This window comes from Carya illinoinensis, chromosome 5 (assembly GCF_018687715.1).
Source record: "Carya illinoinensis cultivar Pawnee chromosome 5, C.illinoinensisPawnee_v1, whole genome shotgun sequence".
Lineage (NCBI taxonomy): Eukaryota > Viridiplantae > Streptophyta > Magnoliopsida > Fagales > Juglandaceae > Carya > Carya illinoinensis.
Window position 1 is genome coordinate 12,450,366 of NC_056756.1, and position 19,643 is coordinate 12,470,008.

General features: G+C 33.3%; 2 protein-coding genes across 2 annotated transcripts; one reads left to right on the top strand and one right to left on the bottom strand.

The window, feature by feature from the left end:
* Positions 1-477: 477 nt before the first annotated feature.
* Positions 478-4,467, bottom strand: LOC122311954 (mitochondrial import receptor subunit TOM20-like). The gene is made up of 6 exons (XM_043126745.1): positions 4,285-4,467; positions 3,877-3,955; positions 3,615-3,784; positions 3,475-3,522; positions 2,332-2,418; positions 478-1,069 (listed from the first exon to the last, which is right to left on the bottom strand). The coding sequence occupies exons 1-6, from the start codon at positions 4,381-4,383 to the stop codon at positions 944-946; spliced, it is 609 nt and encodes a 202-aa protein (XP_042982679.1). The 5' UTR covers positions 4,384-4,467; the 3' UTR covers positions 478-943.
* A 14,351-nt stretch (positions 4,468-18,818) lies between these two features.
* LOC122309145 (DNA polymerase epsilon subunit 4) lies at positions 18,819-19,584 on the top strand. The gene has a single exon (XM_043122515.1). It carries the CDS (start codon positions 18,960-18,962, stop codon positions 19,386-19,388), a length of 429 nt encoding a protein of 142 aa, XP_042978449.1. The 5' UTR covers positions 18,819-18,959; the 3' UTR covers positions 19,389-19,584.
* Positions 19,585-19,643: the final 59 nt, after the last annotated feature.

Genomic DNA, 19,643 nt, shown 5'->3' on the forward strand with positions numbered 1-19,643 from the left:
ATTCTGAAGATACTAGTGACTAAACACCATTGTTAGTTTTCATTGTTCTGTAATAACCCAGATAAAATCACCCGCTTGGTCACTTAAGTCAATCGCTAATTCCTTTCATTTTTACATTGTCAATGAATGGGAATTTCTTAAAAATTATAATGGCTCCAAGGAAATCTACTTGCAGTCTTAAATGGTCTAAAGCCAATTGTTGTATGAACCCTTGAGTCATTACATAAACACCACCACTTCAATTGTCAATCATCCAAAAAACTTCAGTGTCTTGTTCCTTGAAAAGTGTTTTTAAGCTGAATCTTTCCACAAAAATCTTGGTCAAGACAGAAAAAACGAAGAAAAGAACTAGTTTTATGCAAACAACGTTCTCAATGAGTATTTCGAAAATAGAACCAATTGGGCCCTAAATAATCACACCCGCACATGCAATGATCTGAAGATCTAAGATCCCGTGTACTTGAACTATGCCTACTGTTCTAGTCAAAAAAATTCTTCATTACTTTTAAAAAATGACAAAGATCCAAGGTTCCACACCAAGAAGATAAAAAAGATGTGCCTCTCGTATCCTAGAATTAGTTACATCACAACCCTTTGTTTGGTGAAGTACTAATATCATAACTCCAGAAATAGCCATCCAAAAATATGACTCACTAATTATCACACCCCTCCAGGAGCGTATAAAGGAAATAGATACAAATAGCTCAATTCAATATACTATCTACCAATGCAGAACCAACCAACAAAACGCTAAGATCACATGAGAGATAAATAATCAGCCTATCAAAGAAGGAAAGAGACACTAACAGTCAAAGTCAGCATGTGGATAGCATACCACATGTATGACTGAATTTCTATATCTCCAGACTGTTGAATCTATCTGCCCAAATTTGAAACTGCCAGCGAAGTATCAGCAAGGTTGCCTTGAATATGATCAAAAGGCTCATCTTGGAGGAGGGGGAGGTATGTGGGATTTTGCCATTCCCACCCATGCAACAATTCCAACTGCTAGTATAATCCATCCAAATATGTCATATTTGAGATCACTACTTTTCTGCTTCTTGGAACTCTGGAAAATAATCAGAATTTAATAGCAAGCTCCAATAGAAATGAATTGATGTGTATCTGCACCTATTAAGAACTTGCGGGAAAAAAAAAGCTAGATGTTCTCCCTATATTGGGAAAAATGCAGAAGCAACCTCTGAGTGTGTGCATGCATGTCTATGGCAATCTCAAAAATACGCTTAAGTTTAACTTAAATGACGTTCTGTGTACTTGAGCTACACCTATTTAACATTTTAATAAAATTTCTTCTACTTCGGTCTGCACGCACATGCATGCAGACACGCATTTCAGGCTTGTTTCTGCTTGTGTAAAAATGATAGAAGTAGATAAGTCCTGGACAAAGGCCATGATGCACTTGCTATTATGCCTTTTCAAATGTGGCATGCATCAATGACTGTAAATACAAGTAAAAGCTTCCAACCAGAGGAAATATGGGATTAGACTCTGTTCAAATCATAAAGATGCTCCACACTGATAACATGCCGAAGAGAATATGCTCATAGATCATAAGTAAGATCCAAATAAACAATGTAAACATGAGAGGACTTTCACTCTAAGACAATTTCTATGTTGTCTCAAGTTGGACCACAACTAAATTTAGCAATAATCCAGATGATATACAAACCAATTGACCTGGCAAGGATTTTGGATTTCAAACTTTTTCAGCAAGAAAATTCAGCAAAATCATTCATCCACAGGTTGGATCAAACAATAGCCTCATTACTAATGGATTACATAACTGCATGATCATGCTATAGATGAGAAGACCGACCAGACCCTACCCCAATCAGCTTAACAATCCAATTGAGATCAGTTACGAAATTCGATGCTACGTTATTGGAGTGATATACCAAGATATGGTCCAAACATGTAAAGTTAATCGTATTAATCTCACTAGTAACCTACATATATCACATCTCACATAGTCAACAGGTTCTATGCACTAGAGTTTATAGAAGCCTCTTACATAAAGTGCAAGACCCCTAGGGGTTTGCTCAAGTGGTAAAGGCCTTGGGCTTGGGGGTATGCTCCCCTTGGATGCAAACAATCTCTAGGGGCCACTGGACTAAAGGATTTACCCATTGAATTACTCGAGGTGCACTTAAGGAAAACTCCTTGCCAAGGGCTTGTGCACCCTCGAGATTAGTTGGGATGTCACTCCCGGACACCCGGTGCCAATAAAAAAAAAAAAACATAAAGTGCAACTCCTTTCAATATAGTTTAAACATAAAAATAAAAATCAAAGCAACACCTTTTCAATCTAACCTTTTCATTAGAAGCAGCAGAAGATGCGCCACCCATGGTTTGTTGACCAAACCCTTGCTTGTGGATCTCCATGTGCAATTCTGGTGCCTAATCAGATGAAGTAAACAATGGAATCAAATTAACAACATGAAAAACTATCAAGCCAATGGTATTGAAAAATTAAAAAAAAAAAAAAAAAAAAAAAAAAAAAAAAAAAAAAAAAATCAATTAGCCCAACAGTGAAATGATGCAAAGCTTAGATTTACATCATTTCACTATATGAAGCAAGGATATCACTAGGAGCAACAAATAAGAATCATAATCTTTGTAAAACTTATTTCATCATCAACTTGATTGTAAATGCTAGTTAGGTACTTCTCACGTATACATTCTATGTACTTGGGCTTTGCCTTCTCTTATGAACAAATGATTACCTATAAAAAAAAATTATTTCACCATCAACAATTGCCCATAAATCATAAATGTAACACCTCATAAAATCATCTGAAGTCCAATTTTGTGAGGCAAGATCCCACTTCATCCACCTATGTCCAACCAAATCAATCCTATGGCCCAAGACTATCCCAACTCACCACATTTCAGGCTGCTTTAACCTGCTTGCTTAAATTCCGACACCACTACCTATATAATCAATTCCGTTGCCAGTAAAACAGAGAACGCTATCTGCTTTCTTGTGCAGCATGGTATTTGCCTTGCTTGTATTCATCTAATAAGAGCTACACACACTACGTATGATGACAATGTAAGATGACACTGGCATATACTTGTAGCACCTTTACCACCACAATGCTACTTGGTCTGAATATCTCATCACAATCCAAGGCCCACCAACCCAGAACAAACCTTTTAGAACCATTTATGGCCATAGCTGGATTGGAAAACAATATAAAGGAAACTAACTTTACTGCATAGAGAAAAGTTCTTCACGCTTCAAACTTCCAACGAACTAGTAAGCCCTATATTCTCAGATCAATAACTATTAATCTCAGATGGATAACTATTACTACCACACAAGCTCAAAAAAAAATTAACAAAAAAAAAAATTAGATATCCTCTCTTTCAGGCAGTGCAAGTCATCATATTAAAATGCAGTGTAATAGGTAGTATGGTCCAAATGAAATAACAGTTAACACTTAAAATCACCTTAGCAGTGACTTCTAAAGACTTGCGATAGAGCTCATTAGCTGGATCCTACAAAAACAAACTCCACTGTCAAGCTTCTATGAGCTTTTAGGACGTCAAAGTACAGTATAATTTGAAGTGTTGGGAACTAGAAAAATTACCTCATCAACTGCCTTTTGGTAACAGTCATGCGCCTTATCAAAAGAACCCTTTGCCTCATCAGGGTCAGGAGTGAGAAATGCTTGGGAGGTGTAGGCGTTTCCCAGGCACCATAGAGCATCATGCTTTACCGGATTGATAACCAAAGCCTCCTCCAACTTCGAAACGGCATCTATAAAATTCAAATTTCAAGTCCATAAATACGAAATTAAAAAATATTCTTTGCAACAGAGGTTCCAGTTCAATTATTAATGCTTAGAATACCACTAATCATTAGCTTCGAGTCCGAAACATTTTGAAATTGCGACAATTCAAGCAACGCTCCTCCCCACTTGGTTAGATTCTGCAGTCACACGGAGCCAAAAAATCATTTCACAACCCCGACATACTAAAACTTAAAATAACAAAAACGAAAACAAGAAAAACGACCAATCAGCTAATATCTGCGAACCCCATATGGTTAAAACAAATAAAATGGGAATTAACTCCAACGGAAATAAACAGTTTAACCAATAGAAAGAAAATACCTACAAACTTAGATCCATAAACACCCACACACGCAAACATACACATAACAGGTATTTAAATGCTTTTGTAAAGAATGTTGAAAATGATCAATAACAAATTGAGATTAACAGACAGAAAGAGAGAGAGTGAGAAGGAGATGCGAACATCGGCATCGAGAGGGTTTTTGGTGTGGTTAGCTTCGGCAGTTTGGCGAGTGTGCTCGAACAGGAGAAGCCGATCGAGGTCATCCTGAGAGAATTCCATGATGGACTGATTTAGAATAGCCTGTGTGAGGTCGCAGCAGGTTTCTAGGGTTTAAAAGGAGAACCGGGGGTCCGTGACGGCCTTCAACTGAAATGTGTTCCCTAAAATTAGGGGTAGGAGAAAAAAACCCGGTCAATCGGTATATTGGACCGGACTAGACTAAATATTTAGGATCGGTCCGATTTTCAGTTTAGTTTCATCCGGTACCTATTTTATTTTTTTAAAAACTGGTCAAAATTGATTCGATTCTAATTTTTCTTTTTTTAGATCAGACTGAATTGGTTTATATATAGTTTAATTTTTTTTATTATATATAATTTTTATATATAATATATAATTATATATAAAATAATTTTGTATTATATAATAAATTACTAATTAATATGATATTAAATTTTAAAATTTTATATCATTTTGTTTATTGTATTAATAGTTATACTAATACTATATTACTATATATTATAATATACTATAATATATTACTATAATATTATATATTATAATATATCAGTATAGTCTATAATACAATTATAATATATTTTATAATATATTATCACTATAATATTATATACTATAATATACTATATTATATAATATATAATATAGTACATTAAAATCGGACCTAATTGGACCAGAAATCGATAACACTGAAATACTGGTTTAGGAGGATAACCAGTGTGTAATCGGTTTAAAAAAATGCAAAATCGGTACATACAAATTCGATTCTAAATTTTATCTAAAATCAGACCAGACTGGTTACACCCCGACTTAAAATGGTGACGCATGTCTTTAAGGTTTCCTCTGCACGCACGTGGGAAGCAACGTGGACTGCAGTGATCCACAATAAAACAAAAACCATGACTTTGGAAGTTCAGTCTGGGGGTGGGCAGCGGGGGACAGGTGCCCTTACCTGTATGGGAGTTCCCCAGTGAAGGTGGGGGACAGAGGGGTTTAGCCCCCACTCCGCATTTCCCCCGCCCCGCCCCGCTATATAATATATATATATATATAAAAAATAATATATATCATTTTAGAGATGAAATTGTACCGTTTTATACATGAAAAAAGGACGTCGTTTCAATAAGTGAGTTAATCACTTGTTGAATTAAGTCACTTAATAAAACAACATCATTTTGTACATGACAAAACTGCGCTGTTTCAATAAGTGAGTTAATCACTTATTAAATTAAGTCACTTAATGAAATGGTACCGTTTGTACATAGAAAAACGGCGTCGTTTCATTAAGTGTTTAATTCCCTTTCATTAAATGTTTTGCTCACTTCCCATTAGCTTCCTAGTTTTGCAAACCCTACAAAGAATTCAAAATGTGGATTGTTGATCCAGAATCAATTTACCATGTGTTAATATTAACATTAATTATATTAGATTCATAACAAACAAATGAGGTTGGATTATCTTTGTCCGCAAGCCGTTTCTGAAATTTGGTGCATTCCTTCTTCATGTGTCCCTTTTTTTTACGTAAGAAACACTCGGAATCTTTCTTAATACTAGCTTTGTGAGGTATTTTACATTTTCCTTTCTGATTGGCTTGAGATTTGCCCTTTTCACGCGTTGCCAGCATTGCACTTTCTCCCTATTCCATCACCAGTCTCCCTTCCTCTTGAACACACATGGTCATGAGTTCATTAATTGACCATTTATCGTTATGTGTGTTGTATGAGATTTTAAAGAGTCCATATTGATGCAGAAGGGTGTTCAGAATGTAGTGCACCAGAAAGGACTCCGACATTTCAACTTCGAGTTTCTTCAATTAAGCCACGTTGTCCCTCATTTGTATGATGTGCTCGCACACACCTTTCACACTGGTGAGCCTTAGGGATGATTCATGATTAAGGTGTTTGCTAGTGCCTTGTCTGAAGTAATAAATTGATCATCAATGGCTTTCAGTAAGTCTCGGACCTTTTCATGCTGATCATCAGAACCACGAATACCAGCATAAAATTTAGTCTTAATAAACATCATGTTGAGACGATTAGATTGCTCCCATTGTTCATAAAGTGTGATGTTCGTTGCAGTGCTAGTATGAGTGAGTGTTGATAGTTCGTCTTTCCAAATAACATAGTCTATGTCCATCCATCTTAAATGAAGAAGAACTCTCTTCTTTCAGACCTTATAGTTATCTCTCTTAAGTTTAGTAATATCATAACGAATATAAGAGAAATTTACAGGTTGTACAACTGCATAAAATTATAGATTACTTGTTTACGTTAAAACTGAGACTTAAATAAAATATCATGCTTTTTCAATGTAAATCATGCTTAAAAATTGAATCTAATGACATAAAAATGCATGTGGGCTAAATTTTTAATTCAAGTAGATTCAATTGTTTTTTATAAAAGAATTTTATAAAATTTTTTACTTAATACATAATTCTAAAGGATATATTATAATTATAATTTGATATATATTCTATCTTAGATTAAACTTTATGATAAAATTATCAAATTATTTAATTAATTCATAATTCCTGTGGATAAGTTATGAATAACTTGATATTTTATCCTAATTAATAATATAAATATAATAAAAATTCATGTAGGATAAAATTTATTATATTAAGTATAGTTAATTACAATTAATGTCTAATATTCTTTATATCATCCTAATCAATCAGAATATATAATTTTATTGAATTAAAGATGATGTGGCTATTCTTTAATTAATTAAAATTATACGGATAGACATTAAATCGCATAAAGACTAACTTAATATGAGAATAGTTATGAATTACATAATTTTAACTAATACTAACATGTTATTATTATGCACAAAATATTCTCATAATATAAGCATAAATATTGCATAATTAAAACTATAATATTATGCACAACATTTAATTTCATGCATTTAACTATATATATACTCATCCAAAAATTGCATGTATAAATATAGAGCAGAGATAATCAATTCATGCACACTAAATATGAGCATAATAAATAAATTTGCACAACAATTATCCAAATTACATATAATTAAATCAAATAAAAACCATCTAGATAGAGACAAAAGTTTTTTTTTTTTTAATTTTAAATTTTCAACAAAAAATAGAGACAAAATAGAGCGTCACTAAAACAAGGTAGAGAATAAAACCTGACTTTGATACCAAATGTAAGCTTAATAACAATTCTATAATGCGAAATAAACACTTAAAAGGAATAAAAAAACTGTAGTGCTCAAGAAACGATACCTCCAGCCATTGGTGCTGCTCAAGTTAGGATGTTGTTTTCACTCCCGTTTGGCATTTCTAAACTCTACTAACTCTAATTAGATGGTGTAAGACTAAAGAAGATTGAGAGATTGAGTTTAGGGACCAAACCATAATATTTATAGCCAAGCTTTCATCAATCTTTCAATGGCTACGTGTCAAGTATTCCATTACTTCAGATTATCATGGGGAACATTCTAATTGCTCCATGAACGTGATGAAGATTTTGAGGGAAGTTGTGGACCATTTCAAAAGCTCCTAAAATGAAGAAAAACTTGAGACTTGTTCCTACAAACGGTCTCCATGAGAAACAGTCAACAAAGACTAGTTTTTCTTTCCCTTTAGAAGTCGTATACCTTATGCCAGTTCTATCACTACTTATCTTATGAAAACTCAACATTTTTTCTAATTTATGTGTTGCTGTTTTTTCTTGAAACATTTCCAATTCTTTTTCTAATGTAGCCATTTTGATACTTCAACACCAGAAATTTTTAATGTCTCAAAAAGATTATTTTTCTCATTTTCTATAACAGTAAATCTATTATACAGTTTCTTGTTGAATTTATTTAATTTGACCACTTTTTCATACACATCATTATATACTTCCTGTAGACTTAGTTCTTAGTCAACATTAACAAGTGATACATCCGAATCACAACCACTAAGATTTTGTTAGTGCAATTTCAGGAAAACCATTTACAATAGTAGAAAAAGTCATAAAAGATTTTTCATTATGAGATGGTGAGCTCTTTCAAAATCTGAATTGTCACTAAATGTGACATTCAACGTTTTTTCTTTATTTTTCTTAAAATTTGAACATTTAATTCTTATATGACCATACCCAGAACATTCATGACACTTTACCTTGTCATTTTTCTCAACTTTTTCTTTATTCCAATTTTCAGATTCATTTTACTTAAAAAAAGACATTTTCATCGTTTTTGTTTACCACTAGTCTTTTTATTAAACATAGATTTTATGAATTTATTTGCAATTAAAGCAATCTCCTCATCATTTAGACTTTCTTCATCAAAAGAATCATCATAGTTTTCTTTTATAGTTTTTAAAATAATGGACTTACATTTTCTTTCTTGAGGAAGTGAAGATTCATATGTTTGTAAAGAACTTACCACCTCTTTGATTTTTATTGCATCCAGATCTTTATATTTTTCAATAGCAGTAATTTTGGATTGAAATCTTTTAGGTAAAGACTTTAGAATCTTCCTCACAACTCTTGAATCTTCAATCTTTTCTCCAAGATTAAACTTGGAATTAACAATATCATTAATCTTAGCATAAAAGTCATTAAAACTTTCATCTTCTAGTATTTTAATCTCTTCAAACTTAGCGGTTAACAATTGTAATTTTGAGTTTTTCACAATTTTTGTTCCCTCGTGCGTAACCTCCAGGATATCCCATGCCTTTTTAGCAATCTCACATATGGAGATTTTCTTAAATTCTTCTGGAAATATAGCCATAAATATAGCATCAAGTCCATTACTATTCCAATTATAATTGCTAATCTCATTTTTCGTCCAAGTATCAATATTTATTTCAAGTTTGGTCCATCATTGTACAATGGAGTATCACACTCGTTCATCCAACAATTTGAGGAAACCTTTCATACGTACTTTCCAATATGCATAATTTTCACTATTGAAGTGCGGCAGGACAGTCGATGATGACATATTGCAGGGGCACGGATCACACTCGAATGAGTGAATCACGCTTTGATGCCAATTGAAATTCCCAATGTACCTATGTAAAACCACGAAAATGTCTACTAATTTATGTGAATAAATTGGTTAGATCTCAATATTATGATTATTAAACAAATCAAATACTTAAAGAAAATAAACAAATTTGCATAACACAACGATTGGTTATGAAAGGAAACCTTTTAAAAAAAATTTTAAAAGTAAAACCCTACAAGACTGTTAAAATCAGAAAAATCAATTTTATTATTTAAAGATCAATTATAAGTATTTATCAATTACAAAACCTTTATAAATTGACTCTCTTATTTGCTTAGACAAACGATTCGTTTATCTTCTATCGTAGTAGCAGCCAAAATCTTTTGTGATTTTCAAATATTGCATTTTCTCATAGAATTCCAGTGACTGAAATCCAATCAACGATCCTCCAAACTTGAAGCACTACCACACTCAATGAGATATGAAAAACAAAATGAAAATTTTCAAGTGAATTTTCACTCACAAGCACTTGGAATATACTCTCTAAAATTCTTGGCACAAACTCCTTAATGAGTTACAAAACCGAATCCCTCTAAATGAAAAGTCTGGAAAGAGTTCAGTCAAAGTAGGATTCTGCTCACAACTAACAACAGTCGAGAAGACGTGTCCTGGCGGATTGCTGACATTTCACGATAACTTTTTTTTACAGTGACTAATCTCTGTTAAGTTTTTGTTCTGGATAAATGTAGATCCTCATAGACTTGATTTTTAGCTAAACGACTTATCTAAACAACCTCTAAGATTTCTAGATAAACTTAATATTGTTTAGAGATAAATCGATAATTATTTTACATTCATCCAACAATTACAAATATAATGATAAGATAAGTCTTATCATATAGTCATCTAATCCTAGTCAATTTTTACCTTTACACACTCCAAAGTGCAACACATTCTGCAAGGAAAGGATCCCAATAAAAGATCTAACACAACAAATAGAGAATAAAACCTACCCTCTTTTAGAAGAGTATTTCATTTTTGTTTTTTCTCGGATTAGTAAAAATGTTTAAAGAGTTGAGTAATGACGTACAATTATTTTATAATTATTTTAGAACTCATCTGTAAACAATTAATGAAATTGATTATTCTACTAAAAATAAATTTAATATTACAAACCTACCCTCCATTTTATGTAAAGCTATAAAATAGTTGTATGGTGGAGTAAAATAATTATAAATTGAAGTCACTAAAAACAATGCTTTTTTATTTGGAAAATGCTAGCATTTTTCATAAATTTGTCCCATCATTTTGACCAAAGTTTTGAAATCCGTTCCGGAGACCATTCCGGTTGAGGCACTGGAACGGAATATTTCGGTACCGGTACGTTTGGGTATACCGTTTAGGGATTAATTATATATTATATATAAATATTTATATGTATATATAAACTAACAATTAATAAAATAAATACATATATATATAAGTGTGTGTGATATGTATATGTGTATATATATAGAAGAATTAAAGATTTATAAAATGAATATATATTGAAAAAAATCACAAACTTGAGTTAAGACACAAAAATAAAGGAAAAAAATTAAAGAATAGACAGATTATTAAAAGTAACAATACTTCTAGTACACGGAAAGGGATATTTGAATTCTAAAAATACAATTTTATCTATTATTTTTCAACTTATTTACAAAAGAGCTATTTTTTATTTTTTTTTAATTTTAATTTTAATTTCGGACCGGAATTACTATTCCGGTCGGAATACCGGAATTCCGGCCGGAATTGACCGGAACGGAATAGATACATATCCCATTCCGGTCACTGTTCCGGCACGAAAAATTCCGGCTGGAACGGAACGATTTTTAAAACATTGATTTTGACTACTTATATATTTATATTTTATTTTTTTACTTTATGGTTAAGAAAGTGAATGTTAATATATTAATGTATTTTTTATTTTTTAAAAATATTGAAATATGTTTAAAAAATATGGAAAAGAAAAAAGAAAAAAAAATGACATTTAGCCTGTGTGGCATGCCCAACTGTTACTATTGGGCGGCAGAGTAGCATTATCCTTTTTATTTATCCCTCAATATGTATAAATATAGATGGGAAGTGCTGCTCCTGCCAACATTCTTTATCAAAATGGATATTGAATAGTATATTATGTTTTTTGTAATGCATATGATGTGTATGTAATTTTTTTAGAAAAATACTTAAAAACACAAACACACACAAATGCCTAAAAAGGAATAAATTTCTACAGATATATTCGGTAGATCTTACATTTTCCAATACACATAGGCTCGTGATTATCGCAAGCATATGGGATTGTTGTGCATCTCTTCCAAATCAGTAGAAAAACAAGGTGGGTTGGAATCAACAGTCTTTTTAACAAAAATAGTATACTCATCAATTTTTCACCATATATGTGTGGTATATAACTTATGAGTAGAAGAACTCAATCAGTTTAAGATAAATAAAAAAAAAAAAAAAATATGATGTGTAAAGATGATGAATAACAAAACTCTTTTTTAACTCTGTTTTAAATAGATTAATATTGCATGAAATTAATTAAAAAAATATTTTTGTTAAAATAATATTATCGCATTAATAAATTGTAGGTTCTATGAAAGTATCATTAGTCTTCACATAAATATTCGTATGGGGTCTAACTTTTATCGCAGGACCCATTATGTCATATCAACGTGGGGTTATAGGATCATGCTACTCTGCCACCTAGCATGTATCGTTGGATATGCCGCTAATACAATTGCACTGTTTTTCTTTTCTTTTTCTTTTTCTCAAACATTTTTTTAAATATCTTTAAACTTTAAAAAAAATATACAAATTTACTAGCAGACACTTTCTTAACTACTAAGAAAAAAAATTAAAATACATGAGCAGTCAAACCCAGTAGGCAAAAGCCGCAAAACTAGAGGAGCATCCTAGCATTTTCCATGGTTATATAGTAATGCTAGATATACTGGTCTAAAATAAGGCTAAGGTCCTGTTTGAAAGTTGGATTACTTTTAAACTGAATCTAACATCCAAGCACTCAATTTCAAATCACTAAACTCATCTCAACTTAAAATCTATTTATATATGGAATCCACATTTTTTTTTTAACTCAACACCTCTTTACACATGGGACCCACACCATTTTTCAACTTTTCATAAATACATCTAAATTCATCTTAATATCCAAACACATCTAAACTCATCGTATGTGGACTCCACAAAACTAACTCCACCATCTCAACTCATTACTTTTCATAAAGAATTCAATTCAGCTTAACATCCAAATGGGGCCTAAGGATGTATAGATCCAAGAAGAAGAAGAAGAAAAAGAAGATAAGGGCTTGTTTGGAAATAGATCTTGTTTCAAAATTCTTATTTCATCTCTTTTCCAAACATAATTGAAATATAAAATTTTCAAACTAATCATTACAATTTTCACAAACTTTCAAACAAAAAATAAAAAATAATTCAACATTTTCAAATCATCAAACAAAAATAATATTATAAAACTATATTCTAATAATATTTTAACTTTATAATATTTTTTATTCAATTTTTTCTCTCTCACTTCTCAAGACTCAAAAAATACACAACTCAAAATATCTCACTACCATTCACAAACTATCTTACTACTATTATCCATATAAGCCCAAAAAGTGGATGTCTCAACTAAGGACTATGACAGTATGACTTGCTAGCTCTCAACTTCGGCAGCTACGCCCCATATCCAAAGGAAATAATCGTATCTGTTCTTAGATGCAACTTGTGATTCTAAAGGAAATCATAGCCTCTTCTTCATAATAAAGTTATTGGATAAGATTTCATCCTAACAAACTTGGGATAATAAAGCAGAGAAACTCCATTTGTAAAGGAAAGCAAGGCTTTAGGACAGCTCCTATCATGTAACAACGTCAAATAGAAGCTGATATAAGAAAAGTCCTGATTCGTTGCAACAGCTCAGCCTTCACCGAATTAGGAACAGGAGCTGCATAAACACAACCAATGCAGACAATAATTTTGCAAGGCGGATAAGTGTAAAAATACAGAGAGTTTGAGTGACAGCAATAAAATAATACGTGTCAATGTATGATTTAGTGTACATAAAAGCGTCAATCTAAAGCAGTGACTGAAAAGTGAACCATAACACACGGTTATAAAACCAAATGAGGTTTCAGAATTTTTTTTTTGGTTCTTTATGATTAAAGTTGAAGATAGCTCATTCAAGCAGAAATGGAGTTAATTAAAGTTCAGCATTCAAACATTGACAGAAAATATGGAAAATACTCGAATAGTTAAATCCTAGATAACAATTAACATTACAACTATGGTAAAATTATTTCCGTGTGAGTAACATGACATTTAAGATACCAAGCAATTTGGCAGTCCCTGAATGAACTTAGACCCAAAGCATGAAGTCATTTGACATCCAATTTACATGTTTTAGTTGTAACTAATAATCCATATATCATTCAACTTAGGTTACTCTAATTACCATCATCATGACTGGAATGAATATTAGTTTGAAAGCTGGAAGAATTAAAGAAAGACTTCTAAACTAATGATCATAGACAAAGAAGTGGTAGAGCTTGTTTATAAGTGAAAAGTTAAAAGAGTGTATGAGTATCTATGGAAGAATAGAAAAGGAAATAAACCCACCTCTTCCCTTAGGAGTAATAACTTGCACAAGGTCATCCACGGTTACATTATTTCTTCCCTTCTTCCTTGCAAATGCCCTGAGCAAATAAATTGTAAACAGGTCTTTCTTATTGAAATTCGCGGAGTATATGCAGTTCATGGTATTGCACAACAACATAAGTTATGCTAGGAGACCAATAAGAAATTATAAGTAAATTGAAGCATTCAAAACTCGAAATGGGCTTCTAACGCAGACTCAAGATCCAAAACCAAGAAAGTGTCGTGCTATATAATCAGGTCCACCGATTTTGTACAAGACTGCTCTCAAATATATACTAGAATGAATGAATTGGCTTTGTCTGGTTTAGTATCAAAAGAGAATGCCCCGGCTTGTAACAATAACCCTTTCTTACTTAATGGGAAAGATGATTGGAATTTCTACCGCTGAACCAGCTGACTATTTTTATTTATATATTTTTTAAAAATATACTTATTTAAAACGGCGTCGTTTCACTCATTTAAGTGAAACGGCGCCATTCCATTTGAGAGTTTTATATTAAAAACATAACTTAAAGCCAAACGACACCGTTTCATTCCAGGGTTATACACCCTGTGGCTTCCCCTTCAGCTTTCAGGTCTCTTAACACCACAATTTTCTTCTTCCTTCCAGCCACCACATCCCGTTCGAGTCTTGGACCCATTTCACCCTCATGGTCTCACAGAGTGACAGACTCACTCCCACGGTCTCACTCCAACGTCGCACCTCACCGTCGATTAGATTCCCTCATGGAGTGCACCACCGCACCTCACCGGCTTGCCGCTCACCCCCACGGCAATATTTCTTTTCTTTTTTTTTTTTTACAAATTTTAATTATAGTTTTTCTATTTTATAGTTTGTAGTCCAATTTCTATTTTATATGATCTGTAGAAGTATATTTGTAGAAACTTTGAACGGTTGAAGTGTAAACTGGCCGTTTTTTGATGTCTCAGTTTTAACTTTTCACGGCAAGATGATTCAGTTTGGGGTTTTTAATTTATTGTCATATTATTCTTCACATTTGTTGTCTAAATAATTAATTGTGTATTGTGTATGGACACTGGACAGGGATACTCAAAGTTTGAATCAAATTGTTGCACTGTGAAGCGGCTGAAGCCAAATCCGAGACTAACCCATTTGAATTCAATGTGAGTATTCATTTAGATTAAAATCAAATGATTTGGTTGTGAATTAAATTATTAATATTGTGGAATGTGGCATTTGCTGAATTAATATAATGTGGAATGTAGAATCACTGGAATGTGGTATTTGTTGTTTTAAATTTGTGAAAGTGAGGTTGTGACTGATGAGTGATCCAAAATATAGATTAGAGTCTTAGACTTGTCATGTTTGTCACGTTGCAAACTAGCTGCTGTGTAATCGACAAATTGTGTTGAATTTTTTTTTTAATTGTTGTGTAATTATGTGATATATATAATTTTTCACATGGTAGATGGATTCTTCGTCAAGTCCAATTGATCTTGATTCAAACTTCCAAATATTTAATTTGGAAGAGACCCAAACACCAAGACCCCAAAGTGGCCCTAATAGTAGTAATTGTCCACTTCCTAAGAAACGGAAGGGAAATGATCCGTCAATTGTTTGGGACCATTTTACAAAAGTTTAGGGTTGTGCGGTAGATGATCCTAAGACTAAGTGTAATTATTGTGGCAAAATATATGCTTGCCACTCTAAGAGAAACGGAACTTCAACCATGCAAAACCATCTACCTTCATGTTCCAAAAATCCTCATAAACGTAGGCCATTGGATAAATACCAAAAAACATTGGTAGGTGATGCAACTTCGGAGGGGGTTGGAGAGAGTGAGAGTGTATTAAGGAATCTTGTTACTCACAAATATAATGAAGAGGCTGTGAGGTTGGCACTTGCGGAGACGATAATTATTGATGAATTGTCATTTAGAATTGTTAAAGGGAAATGATTTAAGAAGATGATTTGGTTACTTGAACCTAGATTTAAAGTGTTATGTCGAGTCACGGTTGTAAGAGATTGTATGAAACTATTTTCTTCTGAAAATGCCAAACTTAAGAAATTGTTTAAGATTGGGGGAATGAGGATTTCATTAACTACCGATACGTGGATATCGGTACAAAATCTTAATTATATGTGTTTGACTGCTCATTTCATTGATAGTGATTGGAAATTGCAAAAGAAAATCATTAATTTTTGTTTAATCCCTAATTTTCGAGGGGATATTATAGAAAATATATTGAATAGTGCCTTCTTCATTGGGACATTGATAAGATATTTATTGTTATTGTTGATAATGCTAGTTCAAATGACACTGCAATTTCATATTTGAGGCATTTTTTGACTGGAAATGTGTTGGGGGGAAAGTATATGTACATGAGATGTTATGCTCATATTCTGAACCTTGTTGTAAATGAGGGTCTTAAGAAGTGTAATGACGCCATTACAATGGTTAGAAATGCGGTTAGATATGTGCGCTCCTCCCCTGCAAGGTTATAGAAGTTTAAAAGATATGCAGAAAAAAGAGAAAATAGATTGTAAACAAATATTATCCCTTGATGTGCAAACCCGATGGAATTCAACTTATATAATGTTGGAGGCGGCTAAAAAATTTGACAAGGCTTTCAGGCGGATGGAGAGTGAGGATCACAATTTTCTCTCTTATTTTAAGGATGGAAACATTGAGCCTCCTAGAGTTGAGGAGTGGGAGACAGTGCGGGTATTTGTAAAATTTTTGAAAATGTTTTATGATGCCACTTGTAGATTTTCTGGGTCTTTATATGTCACAGCAAATGCCAGTTTTTTGGATATTTGTATGCTTCAAAAAGAGTTGGTTAGGCTGAGTAAAAGTGACAATAATTGTTTGATGAATATGACCATAAACATGAGAATTAAATATGATAAGTATTGGGGTTCATTGGATAGGATGAACTTGATGTTGTTGATTGCAATTGTGCTTGATCCACGTAGTAAGTTAGGGCTTCTTACTTTCCACCTGAAAAAAATTCATGATGAGTGTAGGGCTCAAGAGTTGGTATCGAATGTGAGGCAATTATTATCAGATTTGTATGCGGAGTATAATGATGCGTTCGGTTCTAACTCGAGAGTGTCGACTGAACATGTTCCCCCTCTGCCATCTACATCCACAAAAGTTGGGGAAGACAATCATGAGTCACAATTTTCTTATGAGTGGTTGATAGAATCGAGTGCTCCTGGATCTACATCTGCCAAAACAGAGATTGACCGGTATTTTTTAGATGATTATGAGGCATTCAACCAATCTTTTGACTTGTTGAACTGGTAGAAAGTTAATGAGCCTAACTATCATATACTTGTGAGGGTTGCACGAGACTTATTGCCCATGTCTGTTTCCACGGTTGCATCAGAATCAGCATTTAGTACGGGAGGTCATGTACTTGATCCTTTTCGGAGTTCATTGGTTCCAAGAACTGTTGAGACACTTATTTGTACTCAGAATTGGTTGCGACATCCATCAACCCCAATTGATATTCGAGAGGCCATGGATAATGTTGAAAGTTTGTGGTAGAATCTGGTAATATTTTTCTCATTCAATTTACATATTCATTTACTTTTATAATTTAATTTAAATTCTTTTTCATTATCCTAATTTATTAATATTGATTATTTGATGTTTTTCTATATAGAGTTAGGAGCATCATGCATCACAACTATTGATGACTGAAGAGTCGAATGCTGTATTGGACATCTCTTTTGAATCTTGAAGACTTGAAGAATGAAGATTTGTGAAATTTTAAGACAATTTGGTTTTATTTGGAATCTATATTTGGAACAATTGTTGCTTATTTGCTTAAGATCTATTTGCTTATTTGTTTGTAATGTGTATTAAACATTTAGTGGAGTTTTTTATTTATTTGTTTTTAGTTAAGTAGTAATTAGCATATAAGATTATAAGTAGTTATTAGTTACTAGTAGTATGAATGACATTAAAATTAAAATGAAATTGAATATTTAAATTTGATTTTAAAATTTTACCAAATAAAAGCCCACAAATGTTGGTTATTTGAACTAATGAATTGAGTCCAAAAAAGAGGATGAATTGGGCTTTAAAAAGGCCCAAAATGAATGGCCCAAATTGGAGCCAACCGACCAATAGATCGTGAACCGGCCGGCAAGCGGTCTGGCCGGTTTCACCCCCCTTACATGGTCGGTTTCGGCCGGTTTTCATGCTTGGAAATGGTTAGCTGGTCAGTGTCGGTTTCCCAGCAGTACCGAACCGTAAGGTCGGCTTTTCACCCCTAACTAGACGTTGAAAGAAAGATTAAAAAAAAAAAAAAGAAAAAGAAAAGAAAAGAATAATGATCAAAATACCACATGCCTATTTTTTTAGAACAGATTGGACATGGTAAGAATGTGATCCAAAGCAATTAAAGAGTGCAAGACTGATTGGACATAGACAGGGTAACCATTAGCAGATATAAAACATATCATTTATTTGAGAACAGATTGGCAAATTGATTTCATCTATCGAGAACGAAGTGGAGCTGCACATGTATTAGTGCTATTGTATGGAGAGCAAATATGGACGGAAGATGACCAAATGAAATTAGTGCTATTGTATTGTATTGAGTGAAATGGAATGTGTTGAGTGACATGGAATGTTTATATTGTCTTTGGTGCAAATGAATGAAAAAGAAGTATGTTTTGATTAAAAAAAAAGGCTCTCCTTTACGCGGGAAAAGGATCAAGTTTTGGCGGGTAAACCTCAATATGACTGAAGCACCCTCGCATACGTTTCAGAAACTTTGTTAAACAATTGGGGTAATGCAAGGGTAATGTTGACCGAAAATTCTTAAACATTGGATGAGAGAGAGACAGTAAATTAGATTCCCGCCAATTCGAGATCCTTAGATCGTTTATCTTCCCCAATCAATAACCGAACTTGCATCTGGCATCTCAATCGACGTTTGCGTTCCATCGAATGGAGGAAGAAGATAACAACGAGACGATCCTACCCGAATTCCCCACTGGCCGGGTCAAGAAGATAATGAAGCTAGACAAGGACATCAACAAGGTGAACTCGGAAGCCCTCTTCCTCGTCTCATGCTCCGCCGAGCTCTTCATCCGATTCCTTGCTGAGAAATCCGCAGAGGTCACAAAAGGGAAGAAGCGGAGGATAGTGAAGCTCGAACACATCAGAATCGCCGTCCAGAGGCACCGGCCGACGAGCGATTTTCTCCTAGACTCGCTTCCTTTGCCTTCTCAGCCCTTGGATCGTCCAATAACTGACCAGATTCATCCTCGTCCTGTCACTGAGAAACCGGTTCCAGCTGGCACTCGGCGGATTGATGACTTCTTCAACAAGTCAGCAAACAAAAGTCCAATTCAGATCGACAACGAGGAGTCGTAGATTATTTTTCTTTGGTAACAATGGAAAAGTTTGGGGCCTACTTATTAATTGTACCAAAAGCCACTCCGATTTGGTGATCTTGATTATCTGGCCCTAATATAGAATGATTTCAATTGTGACTGTGACAGTCTTTTGGCCAAATGCGTAGGCGAATTTGATGATTATATTAACGGAGGTGTTACGCATTACCAGCAAAGTACAATGATCTGGCTAAACTATTGATTCAAAAGTAATATTCTGCCGTGCTTCGAACTG